General features: G+C 53.7%; 1 protein-coding gene across 1 annotated transcript in view; it reads right to left on the bottom strand.

Moving 5' to 3' along the window:
- Positions 1-17987, bottom strand: part of ANGPT4 (angiopoietin 4) — a 39623-nt gene extending 21636 nt beyond the window's left edge. The window contains exon 1 of the mRNA XM_024743167.1: positions 17168-17987. Within this exon, the coding sequence (XP_024598935.1) occupies positions 17168-17476 (309 nt within the window). The 5' untranslated portion in view covers positions 17477-17987. The remainder of the gene's footprint in view (positions 1-17167) is intronic.
- Between the last annotated feature and the right edge of the window lie 464 nt (positions 17988-18451).

Here is an 18451-nt window from a genome sequence, read left to right as displayed (position 1 = left end):
CCCCCTCTATCTGTGTCTCCAGTTTCTCTGCTCCCCCAAACAACAAAACTTCTTGAACAAGTTGTCTCCATCTTCACCTCCATTCCCACGCTCACCTTTTAATTTTTTTATTTTTAATAAATAAATAACGAAATTAATTTTGGGGCTGTGGCATGCGGGATCTTTTTTCCCCAACCAGGGATCGAACCCTTGCCGCCTGCAGTGGAAGCATGGAGTCTTAACCACTGGACCACCAGGAAGTCCCCACCTTTTAAAAAAATTAATAATATTATTATGGTGTACTTCATGCACACACACAAAAGCATAAAGAATAGTATAATAAAGTCTGTGTATTTACCACACTCAAGAAAAATATACAATCCAGATTGTTCAATCCTGTGCACCCGCCGACCTATCCCCAGCCCCAGGGAGCCCCTTCACTCTTTAACGCACCTTGTTATAACCCTCCTTGACAGGGGAGGGTCAGGGGACACTTCTATGCCCTCAGCTTACTCTCCACCTCAGCAGCAGTCAACCCATATGGCCGCTCCCTTTTTCTGGAAGTATTTCCCAGATGTACCCTCCTTGAGTTTTCCTTCTCCCCTCCTCCGTCCTTTGCCCTCCCCTCCCATCACCCCCTCTCTGAGTCCTCCTTTTTCAGCCTTCTTAGGGAGCTCTCATGAGCCCCATCCTGGGCCCTCGTCAAGGGTGTTTACGTTCTCTCCCTAGGTCAAGGGTGCTTAATGGGGGACCACAGGGCCCGTGAAGAGAATTCAGGGGGTCCGTGAACTTGGATGAGAGAAAAATTACATTTCTGTTCACTAACCTGTAATTAAAATTTGGTATTTCCTTCAATTATGAGCATAGGCCCCAAATCATAGCACTGTTAGTTGATTGTACAACTTCATTACCAATAGAAATCACAAATATTTTCACATCACAGCACCGATGTTACAGTATCTTAAAATATGATACTGACCATCACTTCAGAATGACAGACATTCTCAAACCCACCACTGGATAATGTGACAGCTACGGCACAGATTTAACTTTTAATGTTTTGATTATAATCGCATTATCACTGGGTGTCCTTAGGCTTTTATTTTATGCATTTAAATGTAATATTCTGGGGCTTCCCTGGTGGCGCAGTGGTTGAGAGTCCGCCTTCCAATGCAGGGGACGTGGGTTCACGCCCCGGTCCGGGAAGATCCCACATGCCGCGGAGCGGCTGGGCTCGTGAGCCATGGCCGCTGAGCCTGCGCGTCTGGAGCCTGTGCTCCACGGCGAGAGAGACCCGCGTAATGCAAAAAAACCCAAAAAAACAAAAAAGTAGTAGTCTGAAAAAGGATCCATAAGCTCCACCCAGGACCAGATGGCAAAGTGCCCAAGGCCCCAGATGCATCAGGGTCCTGCCACTCCAGTGGGTCCTAGGATTTTCACATCCCCCTACGTGCTGACTACGCGGTCTCCATCCCACCCGGATTTCTCCCCTGAATGTCCCACCAGCTTGCCATCACCACCCGGGCTTCCAAAAGCATCTCAGGCAGAAGCACCCAACACATAACCCTTGATTCCCCAGCTCCCACAGCACCCCATCCCTGCCTGTCCACCCCATTCTCCTCCCTCTTTCCCATCACAGTAAATGGCCTCACTCAGTACTTAAGCCCCAAACCCAGACTCCATCCTTGACTGTTTCTGTCACCCACTGCACTCAATCCGCTAGCAAGTTCTGGTCACTATGATCCTAATGTGAGTTGCCAATCTGTTCACTTCCCTGAACCCTGGGCCGGGCTGCCAGCATACCCACAGGTCAGCCTCCCCGCCATGCCTCTATCAATACTCTGGGGACTCTAACATGCGGCCCAGCGTGCATTCATATGCACAAGGGTAAGCAGAGCTATACTGAGGCTGCTCTCAGACTATCCCACGTGTCACAAGGCTGGTTTAAAATATAGACTCCCAGGCCCTGAGCTTCTGCTCCACACAAACAGCAAGTTTATTCCAGCCATGAGACCTTCTCAAGCCTCTCCCCAAAGAGTCTCATTTGCAGATGGTCCAACTGAGACCCAGAAGACTTGCCGAAGGTCACCAGCTGGTGGGCTGTGTTCCAAGACTCCTCAGGTCTGCAGAGCAGGGTAGCTTGGGATCCTCTCGAGCAATGGGAGCTCCTTAAGCACTCTTATTAGTCCCCCACTTGTCCTGTGGCTGCCAATGGTTGGGTGGGGCGAAGGCCACCCACAGCTGGGGCCCATCACCCAATTTGCCACGCATGCTCATGGGCCCTAGGATGGGTAATCTGGGCACCGCTCAGCCAGCCCGCAGCTCTGGTGACTGATGTCAGCTTGTGTGGTGGGCGCTGGGCCCAGCCTGGGCTCAGGCACCAGCTGGAAGGGTGGAGGAAGGACCTCCGTGGAGAAACAGGCCCTGGTCTAAATGAAAAAGACTTCAACTGGTAAATGCGTAAATAACTGTGCTCCATTCATCCCATGAACTCTGCTCAGCAATAAAAAGGAATGAATTACTGATGCGACAACACGGAGGCATCTCCAATTACGCTGCATGAAAAGAGCCAGACTCGAAGGGCTACATACTGTAGGATTCTACTTATATGACTTTCTGGAAAAGTCAGAATTTGTTGTTGTCAGGGGCTAGGGCCCGGGGGTAGGGATCCACAGCAAAGGGACATAGGGGAAATTTTGGGGGGTGCTGGCAATATTCTATATCATGTGATGGTGGTTACATGACTATATACATTTGTCAAAATTCGTGGAACTGTACATTAAAAGAGTGAATTTCACTGTATCCACATATTGAGACTATATCTCAATATAAAACAAACCTAGCAACACAAGGTTCTATAAAATGTCCCATTTAAAAATGTGTTACAATAATAAATGTGTTTCTTCAAGCTAATCCCTCACCCTCTGAGTTTCATTCATGTATTCCACTCAGAAATTATTTCTTGAGCATCCCGTCTTGGGATGGGAATTAGGGTGAAGCAGGACAGGCTGAACCTTGGCCCCAGGGGAGGAAGGGCAGAGATTAGAGCCTAAGGAAGGAGAAAGGGCTTCAGCAGGGGTCCCTCAGGCACTGGGCCCCAGGCAGGGAGGGATACAGGAGCAGAGACCTGGCGAGCCTGGAGGACATGCAGGGCCCAGTCAGCCCAGCCCCACTTCACATACAGGGAAACTGAGGCCCCAATCGGGAAAGTAACTTGTAGGAAGTTACGCACAGGAGCTACTGCCCTGTCTAGCCAGACGTATGGACATCTGGAAGGTCAGAGCTTTGACGGTTTTGTGTATGTGTTTCAATTTAAACGCAAATTTTTGTAATTTTAATTTAAATTTTTCGAATGGGTAATATAAGCCCTGTCCTGTTTCCCCTACTCACAGGCCACTGAAGGGGCTTCCAGGTTTCCTCTCAGAGAAACTCTAAGCATGTACCAGCAGTAAGTATGCTTATATCCCCCTGCTTTTAGTCTATAAAAATGTCAGTTCACCGTGCTGCACCCTGCGTCTTTTTTCTTAATATAATTTGGAGATTGTTCTAGATTCATCCAGGGAGACTCGCCTTGCTGTTTTAACAGCCTCCCACCGTTTGCTTACAGCTGGGCTGTAGGTTATTTCCAGGCTTTTGCCATCACACCAGGGCTGCTGGGAACATCCTGTCCACTTGTCATTAGCTCTCTTGCAAGGCTGCTTGGGGATAAATCCCTTAAACCAGAACTGCCGAGTTTAAGGGTGTGTACACTAGTGATGTGGACAAACTGCCCTGGGCAGAGGCTGTGTCTGTGGTTCCCACACTGCGTCTGGAGGAGGGGCCCTGAGCCAGGGTGTTACCTACTCCAATCCTCCAACACACATCCACACGCCCCTATCTCAGGAGCTCCCAGAGCTTCTCCTGTCAGCTCCCTTCTGACTTTCAGGTCTGCCCACAAGTGTCACCTCCTCTGAGAAGCGTTCCCTGGCCACCCCATCAAAGGTAACTGCACCCCAGCCCTACTCCACCTGCCACGACTGTGGTTTCTTCACAGCATGTCGCGCATCTGAAATCACTGCGGTCATTTCCTATTTGTCTCTTCCCCCCACAGGAACATCAGCCCCGGGAGGCAGGGTTGCCCTGTTCATGGTCACGCCCTCTGTGCCTCTAACAGTGCCAGGCACATAAGAGGTGCTCAGAAACTATTTGTTAAAAAGAACAAATAGGTCCATTTTATGTAAGGAGCACCGGATTTCCACTGAATCATTGTTTGGCTGCTAGAAATAAGTTTGGACGTCCTAACCCAGCCCCAGCTGCCCCTGGAGCCCCGTGAGAGGTATGGCCAGAGGGCCAGAGTGTGGGGAGACCACTGGTCCAAGGACAGGAAGAAAAGGGGAAGAAATGCCGCACAGAGACTGGAGGGCAAGGGGGCAGGAGCTGAGGGAGGCCCACGGCAAGGGAGGGAGCCAGCTTGTGGTATCTGCAGGGGAAATGTTCCAGAAACCTGACACAGTCTCGGGGCCCATTCGTCTGTTCAACACACTCATTCAGAAGTGCCAGGACTCTTGCGGGGCACTGGGGAGAGAGCGGTAACCAGGGAAGGCTGGTTCCTGCTTGAGGAGGGGTGCCAGGTGTGGCCCCAAGGGCTTTACTTAGCCCGTTTAGTCCTTGGTCTCATCACTCCCATTTCACAGATGAGGAAAAGAAGCACAGAGAAGATGAGCCCGTCCCCCAAGTCTCACAGCTTGGGAGTGGCAGAGGCTGGCTTGGGACCCAGGCCTTCGGGCTCCTGAGACCACAGCCTTCACCACTCCAGTTGGCTGCTATAGCAGCCAGACTTCAAGGTAGCCCCAATCACCCTCCCAGTACTCATGCCCCAGTGTAGTCAGACTAGCCAGTGTGACCAACAGGACACTGGAGAGATGTTGGTGGTGAGCCCGTGGTGACATCGTCACATTGTGGCTTCTGCTTTGCCCCCTCTTGAATCTCTTGCTCGGGGGGAAGCTGGCCCCCATGTCCTGAGGACCCTCAAGCAGCCCTGAGGAGGGACCCATCTGGAGAGGAACAGAGGGCTCCCACCACCAGCTAGTACCACCCTCCCGGCCCTGTGCTGGGGCCACCTTAGGGGCTGATCCTCCAGCCTTAGTCAAGCCTTCAGATGACCACAGCCCCGGTTGACATCTGAGTGTAACTGCATGGAAAGAAACCCGAGTTGGAGCTACCTTGGTAAGGGGCTCCCGATTCCTGACTCTCAGAAACTGTGCGAGATAATAAATGTTTGTGGTTACTGTAACTTGTTGAACATCTTAGGGTGACGCATTATGACACAATAGATGACCGGAACTACTGCACTGCTTTCGCAGAGGTCACAGAAGTTAGACCCTCTTTCTCGCCGGCCCTGCCCCCTTTGTCTGGCCCATCACATCCTGCCCTGTCATCCCCAGGCTTCAGTTTCCTCATTTTCCCAATGGAACGAACTTTGTGGCTGTGAGCCTGACGGCCAAGGTTGGCCGCTCCTCCTCTGCCTGGCTCCAGCCCCTCCCGTCCCCTCGGGGGCCCACACAGGCCCTGACCCCTTGGCTCAAGGCAGAGGGGGTTGTCTTGTTTTTCCTGAGCCGCCAGGCCCAGACTTCCTAGGCTATTTTCCTCCCTGCAGGAGATTCTGTTGCTTTTCTTCTGGGTCAGGGCTCAGAGTAAGCAGAGTGAGTGGGCAGGGAGCCAGGAGTGGAGAGCGTCAGGGACCAGCGGGCTGTTGAGGAGGAATGCGCTTTTCAACTCTCAGCTCAAGCTGCGATTCCCGGCACAGGCCCGGCTCCGCCAACCTTCCAGCTGGAGCGCTGAGTCCAGTGTGGGCCTGGTGCGTGGCGCTGAGAGTCAGGCGCTGGTCCAATCACAGCTTTGGTGTTTGCTTTCTGAGCCAGTGAGGGAGCTTCTCTGAGCCTCAGCGTCCTCATCAGAAAATGGGGCTCACTGATTCCTCCTTGCAGAGGGGCTGGCGTGGGTGCCTCTGCCACCTGGATGTGGGTGCCTCTCATAAGCTGGGAAGGAGCTGCCAGGGCTCTGGCCTCAGGTTCAGCTATCCCTTTGTGGTTGTCTGTATCTAAACCTTGATCTTGGAAGGATTGTCTACAATGAGGCCCAGTGGATGAGGCTTCCTTATTCTCCCAAGTGTAGGAATTGGGAGTTTGATCAAGAGGAAGTGAAGAAGCACATTTCTTGCAGTCACTCACCTCCCTGCCACCTGTGCATCAGCCCTTACACAGAGTGGGGTGGTGTGTCCATTTTGCTTGGCAAGTGTCTACTTAGTGCTTGTTATGTGCTGGACACCGTTCTAACCTCTATGTATATTAAATCCCATCCTCTGTGGTAGGAGATGCTATCAACCCATTTTACAGATGAGGCACATAGAAGTTAAGCAACTTGTCCAAGGACAGACAGCTCATCAAGGGCAAATCCAGGCTGTCTGGGAGTAACTCTCCCAGGCTGCACTTCAAAGCTGGCTTGACTGAAGTGATCATGTGACAGTAACCCCAGCTCCCCTCCCAGCCCCAGCTCCACCTGGGGGAATGGAGTCAAGTGTGTTCTAGATGAAAGGAGGCATTGCTGGGGTATCTCCCCATGCGGCAACAGGTTTTCCTGCCTGCGCAACTCTGGTGTATAACTCTGATCCCCAGCAGCCTGGAGGAAAGGAGAGATTGCCCCACCCTTGACAAATGAGTAAACTGAGGCCCAGAGAGACCAAGCATTACCCACAGCTGGTAAATGAGGATTTGAATCCAATGGCTAAGCTCTTTCCCTCACCCATCCCCCCATCCCCCATCTCTGGTGGGCAAGGCTGATATTGAAGACAGGGTGACAGGGATAGGACCAGGGTCAGGCAAAGAGGGGAGGAGCAGGTCCAGATGTCCATTGCCACTGCCCATCACTGGGGGCAGGACAGAAAGTGGCCACATCAGTTTCCAGCACCCGAAAGCCTTGAGAGCAGGGTCAGGCCCGGGGAGGTTGGGTCTGGGCCCTGATGAACACGCTGGTCTCATCTTGGCCATACTCTGCTGACTCTCTGGGTTACAGCCACACCAAACATTTTTCGCTCCTTCAAAATCCTTTTGCTCCATTCCACCTCAGGGCCTTTGCACTTGCCATTCCCTGTGCTTGGAACGTCTTCCCCTTCTCTTCCTTGCCTAGGAACTGCTAATCCACTCTTTACATCTCAGCTCTGTCCTCTGTCCTTCCTCCATCAAGGTTGGGCCCCCTATTATCCACTCCTAGGACAGGTGAGCCCCTCCCTCACAGCATGTATCATGGTTTATCATTACACATGAGAAATTACTAGGTTAGTGTCTCTTCCTCTGCTCCCAGAGGGGAAAGACCGAGTCTTCCTTGCTTACTCTGAATCCCCATCACCTGCACTTAGCGTGTAAGCTTGCAGTAAACATCAGTGGAGGGGATGATGAAGTGCATGGAGGAATGAACACTCTACCTGGCAAATTAAGTTCAGAACGGTGCATGTGTGCATGTGTGCAGGCCTGTATGTCTGCACATAAGCCCAGAGCTTCAGAACTGTAAGGACGCATGGATTTTTCATAAGGTTTCTGACATGCTGTGTGTCCTGTCACCACAAGATTGTCCCTGCCGATGACCCTGGGGTGAATGTAGTCGAGTCATTCCCCCACCCAGGATCAGTGTACTCAGTCAGTGTAGTGATTAAGAGCGTGAGGTCTGGAGCCAGCTTGCCTGGGTTCAAGCCTACCTCCCTCACTTCCTAGATGTGTGAACTCTCTGGGCCTCAGTGTCCCCACAGTAAATGGGGATCATAACAGTCCTCACCTTTTAGGCTCTCGTGAGGTTCAATGAGTCAATGTTTGTAAAACACGTGTGATAGTGCCTGGCACAGAGACAGTCCTGTTTGTGGAGGAGCCACAGCAACGCATTCACCCCAGAAGAGAGAAGAAGCAATAACGGCATCTCCCACTTCCCTGCAAGCAGACCCAGCGCCAGACACGCTCCCGGACCTCCGCATGCGCTAGTTATCTGGGCCTCACGGCAAACTCAGGCATGTGCTCGCCGTTGTCCCCAGTTTACAGACGGAAAAACTGTGACTCAGGCTTTCCCCACACTTGCAGAGCTATAAATCTCACAGACACAAGGTCGAGTGAACAAAAGCAAATTGTAGAAAGAGATAGACAGTGTGACCGCTTATACAGGAAACAAATATACATCTGTTAGGGAGGGACCTGGAGTAGGAGGTCATCAACACAGAACTCACAGTAGCCATCTCTGGTGGGGGAAGGAGGCAGGAGAGGGTGAGGGGCTTAAGTAGGTTGGTAAGGCTTTGTTTCTTAAGCTGGGTTGTGGGGACAAGAAATTTCATCTGATTTTTCTCTCTACCTTTTCATACATCTAAAGCATCTCAGTAAAAATTACAAATGCATAGAATGAACAGCGAGGAAACTAACCAGGAGATGATCAGGGGATTGGGTGATTTTTTTCCCTCTGTCTTTACACACTTCCATATTTCCCAATTTTTTTAACGCTGAAAATTCGTCAAAAGCTGAGAGAAACAACTGGGCTGCTGGGAGGTAGAGCTGAAGCTGGACCCTAGGTCAGCATGACCCCGGCCGCTTTATTTACAGCCTCTCCCTAGCTCATCTCTGTGCCTGGGGGACCCATTTACAGTCTCTGCAGAACTTTCATATGGGGGTTCCCGTCAGCTGCTTGGGAGTCACCTTCCATCCTTCAGCCCTACTTGGTAGACCAACGAGTGTTGGACTGGAGTCGGGAGTAAAGGGCCACAAGGCTCCGCCAGCATGAGCTTCTGAGGCTCCGTTCCTCTGTCCAAAGGAAGCCGTTTTTCTTTCAGCTACAAGAGTACCCAGTCACCTCCTAGCCTGCAGGCCCCACCAGATCTCTGCATGCTTTACTTCATTTTGTCCTCACCTGAGGTACTTGTTTTCATGCTCCCCACTTGGCAGATGAGGAAACTGAGGCCCAGGGAGGAGAAAAAGGGACTTTCCCAAGATCACACAAGGCGGGACACAGAGAAGTTGGTTGGGTTCCTGCGCTGACTCCAAGATCGATTGCCCTCCTGTGCCGAGCATCCCAAGCATGTTTTCAACAGCTGGCTTCCCTGGGCTCTGACTCTATGCCAGGCACTGTCTTCAGCCCTGCATGTATATTAATTCATTTAATCTCCACGGCAACCTGCAAAGTGGCTTCTACTAGTGTCCTTGTTTCACAGACAAGAAAGCTGAGGCACAGACTGGCAAAGTGATTGAGAACGCACACCCAGCAAACAGTAGAGATGTGATTCAAATTGAGTCAGTGGAGCCCCAAGGCCCACGCTCAGTCTCTGTGGGATTTACCCCAGGCCCTGGGCCGAGGATGGAGGTTGTGACAGTGATGACGCCTAGATGGAAGTTCAGGGTTCCCTCAGCTTTCAAGGGCTGCCCCTGATGGCTGAGGTGCTAGCTGAATTTACTCTGGCAAAAGAGCCCTAGAGAAGTTCTCTTTGGCTGAGGGCCTCCTGGGAGAAGGGGAAAATCTAGCACCTGTGAGTTTTCCCTGTGATGGCCGAGGGCCTCTCTGTTCCCCAGGCCCCAGTTGGGTACCCAGGGGCCAGGTCACAATGGACATGTCTTGTTTATTGTGTTGAGAGCGTGGTTTCTGGCATCAGACAGCCTGAGTGTGAACCTGACCTCACCCTTCCTGGTCTTGTGACCTTGGGCAAGTCACCTCACCTCTTGGTGCCTCAGTTTCCTCATCTGTTAATGGGCAAACAGTCTTAGGCTCATTGTGACAATTCAGTGCAATAATTCTCGCAAGGCACATAGGACAGTGTCTGGCACACAGGAAGTGTTCCATAAACGCTGGCCATAACTCCTGTTCTATTTCTTTATCTTACCCTCTCGCTGGGAGGCAGGATTTTAAATTCCACTTTGCAGAGGAATTACTTGATGCAGGTGGCTTCCCCAGGGCCCACAGCTGGTCGGTGGCCCCCCTGGGACATGACCCCTGACTCAGGCTCCATTCCAGACATTTCAGAGCTGACTCTGGGGTTAAGCAAATGCTCAGAGGCCAGAGTCCGGGCAGAGCTTCAGGCTGAGGGGCAGACCTGGGGCCTGTTTTCTCACATTTCCTGCCCAAGGAGTGAAGGGGAAGGGGTCTGTGTGTATCCCAGCCAGGCCAAGCTCTGGGGCCCGGGAGGAGAGAGCCAGAAGCTGCCCGTATGGGATGGCCTGCTCCTTTGGGGAATCCTGCATGAGGGGCTACACTGCCTCTGCTCCCTGGTCATCCCTACGCCCAGGGCATCTGTGCAATCCGTTTCTAGGTTCCCTCCTTGGAACAATAACCCCATTCTTCCAAGAAGTAGATGCTGTTCTCCCCACCCCCTTCCCCAGCCCCAAACACTTTAGAGGAGCCAACCGTGAGGTTAGGAAATCAAACCTCAAGACATTTTGTTCGGCAACCAAGATTCATTTCTTGTTTGGATAACCGAAGGCTGAAAATGCCAAGAATTTACGGGCAGCCTGGGGAGGCCAGGGCAGCCGGGAGCCCCGGCCAGTTTGGGAGGATCTTGGGCTGGGCCAGGACCCCACGCTGAGCTCCCGCTGGATGCACTTTCGATCCTCGTTCAGCCAGGCAAGGCCTCGCGACCGCTGGGCCGAGGGACCGAGTTATTCTGAGGTTTGACGTCAGGGACCTGGAGCGAACAGCAGAGGCTGGGGGGCTCCTGCCCAGCCTCTGACCCTTCCCTGCTTGGCTTTGGGTGCAGAAGGGGAAGAGAAAGAGGCCCCAGCTGAGCCTGGCTAAGGGGTGGGGTGCTAGCCATCGGGCCAGTGTGTCCTGGGTCCTCCAGTGTGGACAGAGCATGTGGACACCGGGGAGGTAGAGGCAGGAGGGATGGATGGCCTGGGGGTGAGGGGAAACCAGAGCAAGAGACTGGGAGAGACTCAGGTAGATGCCAGCCAGACAGGAGAGAGAATAAGAGTGACAGAGGCACCCACGGAGTTAGAGAAAGCGAGTCAGGCCACTGTGAGAGCCCTAGGACAAGAGGCAGACAGACACAGAGACAGAGAGAGGCAGAGACACACAGAGAGATCGGCAGAGAGGGCCAGCAGTTCTCGGTACAGGTAAGAAAGTGGAGGGCTCCACGGTTTCCGGGTTCAGAGTCTGCCCCGCTCTCAGCAGAAGCTTTGCTACCCTCAGGTGCTGGGGGTGGGACGGGAGCCTGGGGACTTGCGTTTCCTCACGCCCCTCATGTGAAGGAACGGGTCTCCTTGGGGGGTACGGGAGAGGGCCAAGTATGGCACTTCCTGGCTGGGAGGCCTGGGGCGCTGAGGGCATGACAGGACAAGAGTGGGGCTTTATCGAGCACCTGCTATGGGTAGATGCTTTCTGGACGCTGCCTCTCTTGACCCTACATCCAATGTCAGGAGTAGGACCTTTCACTCTCCATCTTGCAGCTGAGGCTCCCAGGGCTAATCTGAGGTGGACTCAGGAGCCAGGCGCTAACCACTGGTCCGCACGGCCCAGCGAGGGAAGCCTGCTCTCCAGCTGGCTCTGTCCCACCCACCCCTGTCCCCCCAACATTCCTGCTGCAGCTCTTCACCCAGATGAAGTGGTGGAGCAGAGCCAAGAGCTGATGTGCATCCCACTGAGCTGATAGCCGGCTCCAGACATGAGTCATCGGGCAGAGGTTCCAGGAGGACGGAGAGGGAAGAGGAAGAGGAGACTAGTAGAAGGAAGAGAGGGGAGGGGTGCCTGCAGGGGAGTGGGGATGGGGGAGAGGGAGCGGGGGTGGGGCACCCCCGTGGCCCCTGAGCGTAGGCAGGAGGACACCACAGCAGAGCGCTGCAAGAAGAGAGTAGGTGTTGGGGATTTGGGAACTCTGAGGCAGAAGGGAGCACCCCATTGTCTCAGATCGGGCTTCCTCCACCTCGTTGACACCCTGCAGAGTTGGAGAAGGAAGCTGGACTTTGGGTCTCGCTGCTGTGCCATTCCGGCAAGTTCCTTCCCCTCTCTGGCCTCAGTTTGCTCGCCTGTATACTGGGAACAGGGAGAGGGGTTGGGGGCATCGGCTGAGCAGGTATCGGCTATGGCGAGCTTGCAACAGGGAGGCTCTTCCCTGTGCCGTCCCAGCTGAACGAGTCTTGCTGAGAGCTCAGTCTGGGAGGCCAGCCCTCCCCAGTCATCCCTGGTCATCCCTGATGGCGATGGTGATGAGAATATTTTGTAACTCATTTTTTTTCTCTTCTGGGAGATTACAGCAGAAGCCAAAAAGAGGCCCTCAAATTTCAAATACTGTAAGATAAGCCCAGACCAAGAGAATACACAAGAGAAGAGCCAGGGGCAGGTCATGGTCACAGAAGGTAGCAAGCATCCCTGACCAGGGGGAGAGAGATGACTGTTCAGGGGCCTTGTATCTCTGAGCCAGGGGCCACATGTCTCATCTGGGAGAGGAAGAACTCAAGAATTGCAGGATTTGTGTTTCTTTCCAGGGAGAACTCCTAATAGAAACAGCCAACATCGATTGAGAATTTACTGTACGCCTGGTGCCGGGCAAAGGACTTCATATGCATCATCTCATTAAATATTCATAAAGGTAGATAATGTTGTCACCACATTTTATAGGTGAGGAAACTGAGGCTCAGTGAGGTGAAGCAACTTGCCTCAAGTCACACAGTCAGAAAGGGGCAGAAGGGGTCCCGAATCCCAGAAGCTGGGCTCCAGATCTGGGGCTCTCACATTCCAGGCTGTGCTGCTGCCCAGGAGGTGACAGGATCCGGAGGAAAGTGACTGCCAGTGGGTCTGACCTTGTGGCAGGCTCCACCGGCACAGGGTGACCTGGCAGTAACCCAAAGACCAAAGGGCATGAAGGGGGCACTCAACCCAAGGGTACCCGGGAGATGGCACAACAAACCTCTGCTTGGACCCCAACAGAGACCAGGCAGGATTGGGGAGCCCCGAGAATACCAGCACGGACAAGTGACACTCCCTGCCCCAAGGTTACCTGCCACCCTTGGACTGACTTGACAAGGATTGAGCTTCCCCCACCCAGTGGTGCAGAGCTCCAAATAGAGATAATGTTGAATGGAGTAAAAGCCTACCGAGCTACTGTATCCTTGCCCAGGTGAGCTACCCCACGTCTTCATATGTTGTAGCCGGGCAGCAGGCTGTGAGGGGTGCTTGAGTGGTCTCACTGGTCCTCCCAGCCACCCCTTAACATACTGTTCTTCTCTCCACTTTGCAGAAGGGAAAACTGAGCCTTGCTTATCAACAGCCACGTGGCAAGTAAGTGCTGGGGCCGGGATGTGAACTCAGGTCCACCTGATTCCCACATCAGTACTCTTTAGCCCCATGGTGTTCCATGGTGACCCCTGCCTGGGATTATCAGGATACGTGGACAGATACCTGGAGAGGACACTCCACTGCCAGATAGAGAGGAGAGTGACCGCCTAACCTGAAAACCGTTGGTTTAAATCCATCATTTGGCTCAGCCAATGTTATCCAAGCACTAGACACCCAGGGGAGTCAAAGATGGATGAGAGCGTGAGACCTGGAGGAGAACAAGCAGGTGAGAGGTGAGAGAAGTGTCCACAGGAGAGGTGACAAGGCCTGAGCCAGGGCAGTGGCCAGGAAGACAGGAGGATGGCCTGAGAAGCTGAGGCAACAGGATGGATGGGACCTGCTGCCTGGGGGTGAGTTGGGGGTGAAGGACTCCCCAGGGCCATAGATGACCTACTGGCTGGGTGGTAATGTCTTCAACAGGACAGGGGGGCAGGGGAGGGAAGAGCTGAGTTTCAGGCAGCTTTGGAGTTGAGATACTGTGAGCCCTCGGAGAGGAGATCAGGAGCCCATCAGATGTTGGTTTGGTGTCACTGGGGGGCAGGTTGGAGACGGTGCTGCTGGAAGTGACAGGGGCAGCCCTGTGGATTGTGCCACGAAGTGTGAGAGGAAGCAAAGAATGGAGACTGTGTCCTGGGAAACACCAACATTTCAGGGTGGGGAAAGGAGCAGGAGTGGCCTGAGAGATTGGAGGACCGTTGTGCATCCATGCATTCATCCATTCAACAGACATGTATTGAGCACCTACTATGTGCCAGGCACTGTTCTAGGCCTTGGGAACCCAGTAGTGAACAAAACAGACATGGCTCCTCCCTTCTTGGGGCTCACAGACCAAAAGGAATGCTTTTAAGAACAAGTGGTTGTAGGTGTTAAGGGAGAAAACCAAAGCTGAGTAAAGGGATAGAGAGTGGCAGAAGGATTGTGGCTATTTTAAATGGGGGGGACAGGCAGGGCCTTTCTGAGGAGGTGACATTTAAGCACTAGACCTGAGGTGGGTCAGGAGTGAGCCACTGAAGTGTCTGGGTGAGGGGTGTTCCAGGCTGTAAGGATTTTTGCTCAATAAGAGAATAACTAAAGAGAATGGGAGTCCCAGGAGGGTTTTGAGGAGAGGATCTAGCTTAGGTTTTAACGGGATCCCTCTGTCTGCTGAGTGCAGAATGAACTATGGGGGTCAGGGTGGAAATGGAGCCCAGGGCAGCGGCCATGACGACCATACAGGTAGGAGATGGAGGTGGCTGGTCCTGGGTGGAGGTACGGAAAGTAGTCGGAGTAGCAGCTGAGGACTGGCTGATGGAGACTCTTTCTAGAAGGATGATATTGGTCAGCAATATTAAATTTGCCAAGAAGTCAAGTAAGATGAAGACTGAGCCGTGGCCATTGGAAGTGGGAAGTGGGAAGTGGGAAGTGGGAGGCTGCTTAGGGAAAGGAGAGAGTGGAGGAGGAAGTGGAGGCAGAGCTTGTGGATTTCTGAGAGACAGGCCAGACGTCAGAGGGTGTGGGGGTTGGAGAAGGGGCTTGTTCTCCTTCCTCCTCATTCTCTGCATTCTCTTTCTTTTTTAACATGGGAGATACTTGGATGCAATTAAAGACTGAGGGGAAGGAACAGCAGAGAGGGAGGTGCTGTTAGAGGCACAGGAGGGCATGGTTGGTTTGAGGAGGTTGAGGGGCTGCAAGGGATGGAACCTGCAGGTAGGGAAGAGTGGCCTTGGCTCATGGAGGAACACTTCCCTCTGAGCCAGAGAAAGACCCTGGGGACTGGTGGGTGCACGGGTGAATCTGCAAGTGTGGGGCAGGCCCCATTTCTCTTTGAAGTAGGGGGTCCATGGTCTGGTGAGATGATGGACAGGGGGTGAAGATGGAGGCCTGAGGAGGAGGTGAGGTTTGGCACGACACTTATGGGACTGGAAACAGCTGCCTGAAGAGACACACACAGATTTCAAGGCAGCATGGAGCCCCCTGGGTTGGGCTCTGGTATATGAGGCCAAGAGCTCCCTTGAAGGGGAATCCAGGGGTGGGATGGTGGCAGCTGGAAGTGCTGCAGGGCAGGAGGGGTAGAGGGCAAAAAGGCAGGGACTATGGGAAGATGGTGAGTGGGGGGCTAGGGAGATAGATGGCCAGGGCAGGAATGAAACAGGAAGTTAAGTGTGTATTTGAGTGTGTGCATAAATCAGCTTGACTAGATACATATAGAGCCACCTCTCCACCTGGGGGATGGACCAACCCAGGGTATGCAGAAGGCAATCCTTTGGAAAACAGGAGGAAACCACCAGAACTTCAGTTTACATGATGTCATATCTTATCTTCTTCTTTTTTCTTTTTTTTTGCAGTACGCGGGCCTCTCACTGTTGTGGCCTCTCCCGTTGAGGAGCACAGGCTCCGGACGCACAGGCCCAGTGGCCATGGCCCACGGGCCCAGCCGCTCCGCGGCATGTGGGATCCTCCCGGACCAGGGCACGAACCCGCGTCCCCTGCATCGGCAGGCGGACTCTCAACCACTGCGCCACCAGGGAAGCCCCATATCTTATCTTCTTAAAGTTCCATTTTCATTTGTCTCATACCCTGTACATATTATATTAATATGGGTGCACGTGCGTAAATTCTAAATAAATATGCCTGTACTGGGGGAGCGAAGCATTGTTTGCTGATCGGGCAAATGATCTGAAAGATTTGGAAACCATGGGTACGGAGGGACTGCTCCCCATCTTGGACATCACAGGATGCCTTTTCCGCCCCCACCCCACCCAGGGCCAAACCTGCCTCGTTCACCTCTGTACTTGTGTCTTGCCTAGGGCCTGGCACATGGAGGGTGCTCAGAGTGTCTGCTGAAAGTATGAGGACAGGAGACCCTAGAGTGGCCCTGGCCTTGGGCCAAAATGGCAGTGGGGTCCTCAACTCCTCGATCTCTGCCACGCCATATTCAATTCGTCAGCAGAGCCCATTCACGCCCTCTTCAGAATATACTAGAACCTGACGGCCACACCCCCTCCCCCAGCTCTGTTCTGCTCCACACCTCCATCACTTCTTGCCTGGTGGCTGCAGTGGTCTCTTCTTTGGGCTCCCAGCATCGAATCTTCTCCTACAGTCTGTTCTGTTAAGACTAAATCAGGTGTTTCTCACCTGCTCAAAACCCTGCAATGGCTCTCGTGATGCTCAGAGAAAGAGCCAAAATCCTTCCCAGTGGACTCCAAGGCCCAACATGGTCTGCCCTCCCCTCATCTCTCGGATTTTGTCCCTCACCCCTCTGTCCTCCTCCTTTCTGCTCCAGCCACACTGGCCACCCTGCTGTTCCCCAGGTAACCCAACTACATTCCCACCACACAGTCTTTGTACTTACTGATCCCTTTGCCAGGAATGCCCTCCCACCAGATACCTTCCTGGGTTGCCTCATCACTTTGCTTGTTCTCTGGGCTCAAACGTCACCTCCTCTGAGAAGTCCTCTCGGATTATCTGACCTCAAATAGTCACCTCTGGTCATTCCTTGCCTTTTTCCCTTTTTCATTTTGCTTCACCATCTGACAGAATAGATATTTATTGTTCATCTCTTTATTGCCTCTTTCTTCCACTAGTCCAGACAGGGATGTACGGTTCTGTTTACTGTTGTATCCCCAGCGCCTAGGATGGGCCTGGCCCTTAATCGGATGAATGAATGAATGGCAGTTAGGGAGTCAGGTTTCCAGCTCTGACGCTGCCCAGTCTTGCTGTGTGGCCTCAGGCTCCTCTCTTTCTGGGCCTCATCATCCCAACCCGTACAATTCGGAGACAAAGGACCTATCAGCCTGGCCATCTGTGTCCAGGGCAGGCCTCTGGGGTAGATGTTTCACCTGCTGCTCGCTGCGCACCACCCTCCTGCAGGCCCAGCCCTTACCTTCTGCAGCCACTGTGTGTTGTTCTCTAGCATTTTTTCCAGCTGTCGTACCCGCTGGGTCGGCCAGTCCCCTAGGTTCAGTGCGGCTGCCGGGGAGTCCCTCTGGAGGCTGTTGGAGCCCCCGAAGGCCTCGGGCTCGGGCGGGCAGGGCTCAGGCTCGGGCAGCACGAAGGTGTAGCTGCACTGGCCATGCTGGACTCGGTGTGCCCGGCGGCGCCCGCCGGCCTCCTGCCCCCTCCGCTGGGCCACAGTCGTGGTGGCCACAATGAGGAGGAGGCCACTCAGCAGCATGGCTGGCCGAGAAGGCATCCAGAAATGTGATGGCGAGGGGTGTCAGGTCAGAGCCCAGGGGCCGTGCCTGTCCACCGCCTGTCTCCCTGCCCAGTTTGCACCCACCGTGGCCAACAGTGGCCAGTCCCGCCTGCACAGCCGCTGCAGCTGCAAAGCCCTGTTTGGCCAAAGCTCCGTCCCGGCGGCTATTTATACTTGCTCCGAATACCACAGCTGCTCTGCTTCCTCCCACCGCCTCAGGCTCCCGCCCCAGACACCCCCTCACCTCTTTTCTTCCCCCCTTCCCTTCCTGCCTCCTCACTCTTGTCCGCACACTGTCGTGTCCCTGCACTGTCTTGCCTGCCTCGCCTCTGAGTCCTTGGATTATCCAGGGGAGGCCTGGCCTCCCTGCCTGAGCGGAGGAAAGAAAACAACGCGCACACACAAACCCCCAAGCTGCCCTCTTTGGAAAACCAAAGGCAACTGAATTCTCTCTTCCTGTCTCTGTCTCTCTGTGTCTCTCTCTCCAACCTCCCCCCACAGGGAGGCTGGGATCTCAAATTTCAGCCCCCAACGCCTTCCCCTTCTCTCCCCGCTCCACCTTCCCCCCTTTGATTCCCAGTTAGCCTTGGAACACAGTGAAGTGACCTTACAGGGAGCAAAGGGGAGGGGGGCAGATGGGTGAGGCTGGGGAGGAGGCAGCCAGTTCAATCTGTTTCTAGAGACAGAGAACATCCTTGCAAAGACAGGGAAGTGGGCGCCCCAGCCAGAGCGGCTCCCATCCTCCTTTCTCCCTCAGGGCCTGGAGGGACATTGGGCCTTAAGGTGGCCCTGGCTCCGTTGTTGTGACAGTAATGAGAGATTGTCCTGTCTTGGGGCAGTAGATTTTGGGGAGAAGAGCTTGGGGTGCAGCAGTGCCCGAGTTAGCGGCAGCTGGCTCTAAATCCTCCTGCCCCAACTACTGGCCCTGAGACCTTGGGTGGGCAACTTCACCTCTCTCGGCTTCCATACCCT

Source organism: Neophocaena asiaeorientalis, unplaced genomic scaffold, assembly GCF_003031525.2.
Source record: "Neophocaena asiaeorientalis asiaeorientalis breed wild unplaced genomic scaffold, Neophocaena_asiaeorientalis_V1.1 scaffold82, whole genome shotgun sequence".
NCBI lineage: Eukaryota > Metazoa > Chordata > Mammalia > Artiodactyla > Phocoenidae > Neophocaena > Neophocaena asiaeorientalis.
This window is presented reverse-complemented; position numbering and strand designations above follow the sequence as displayed.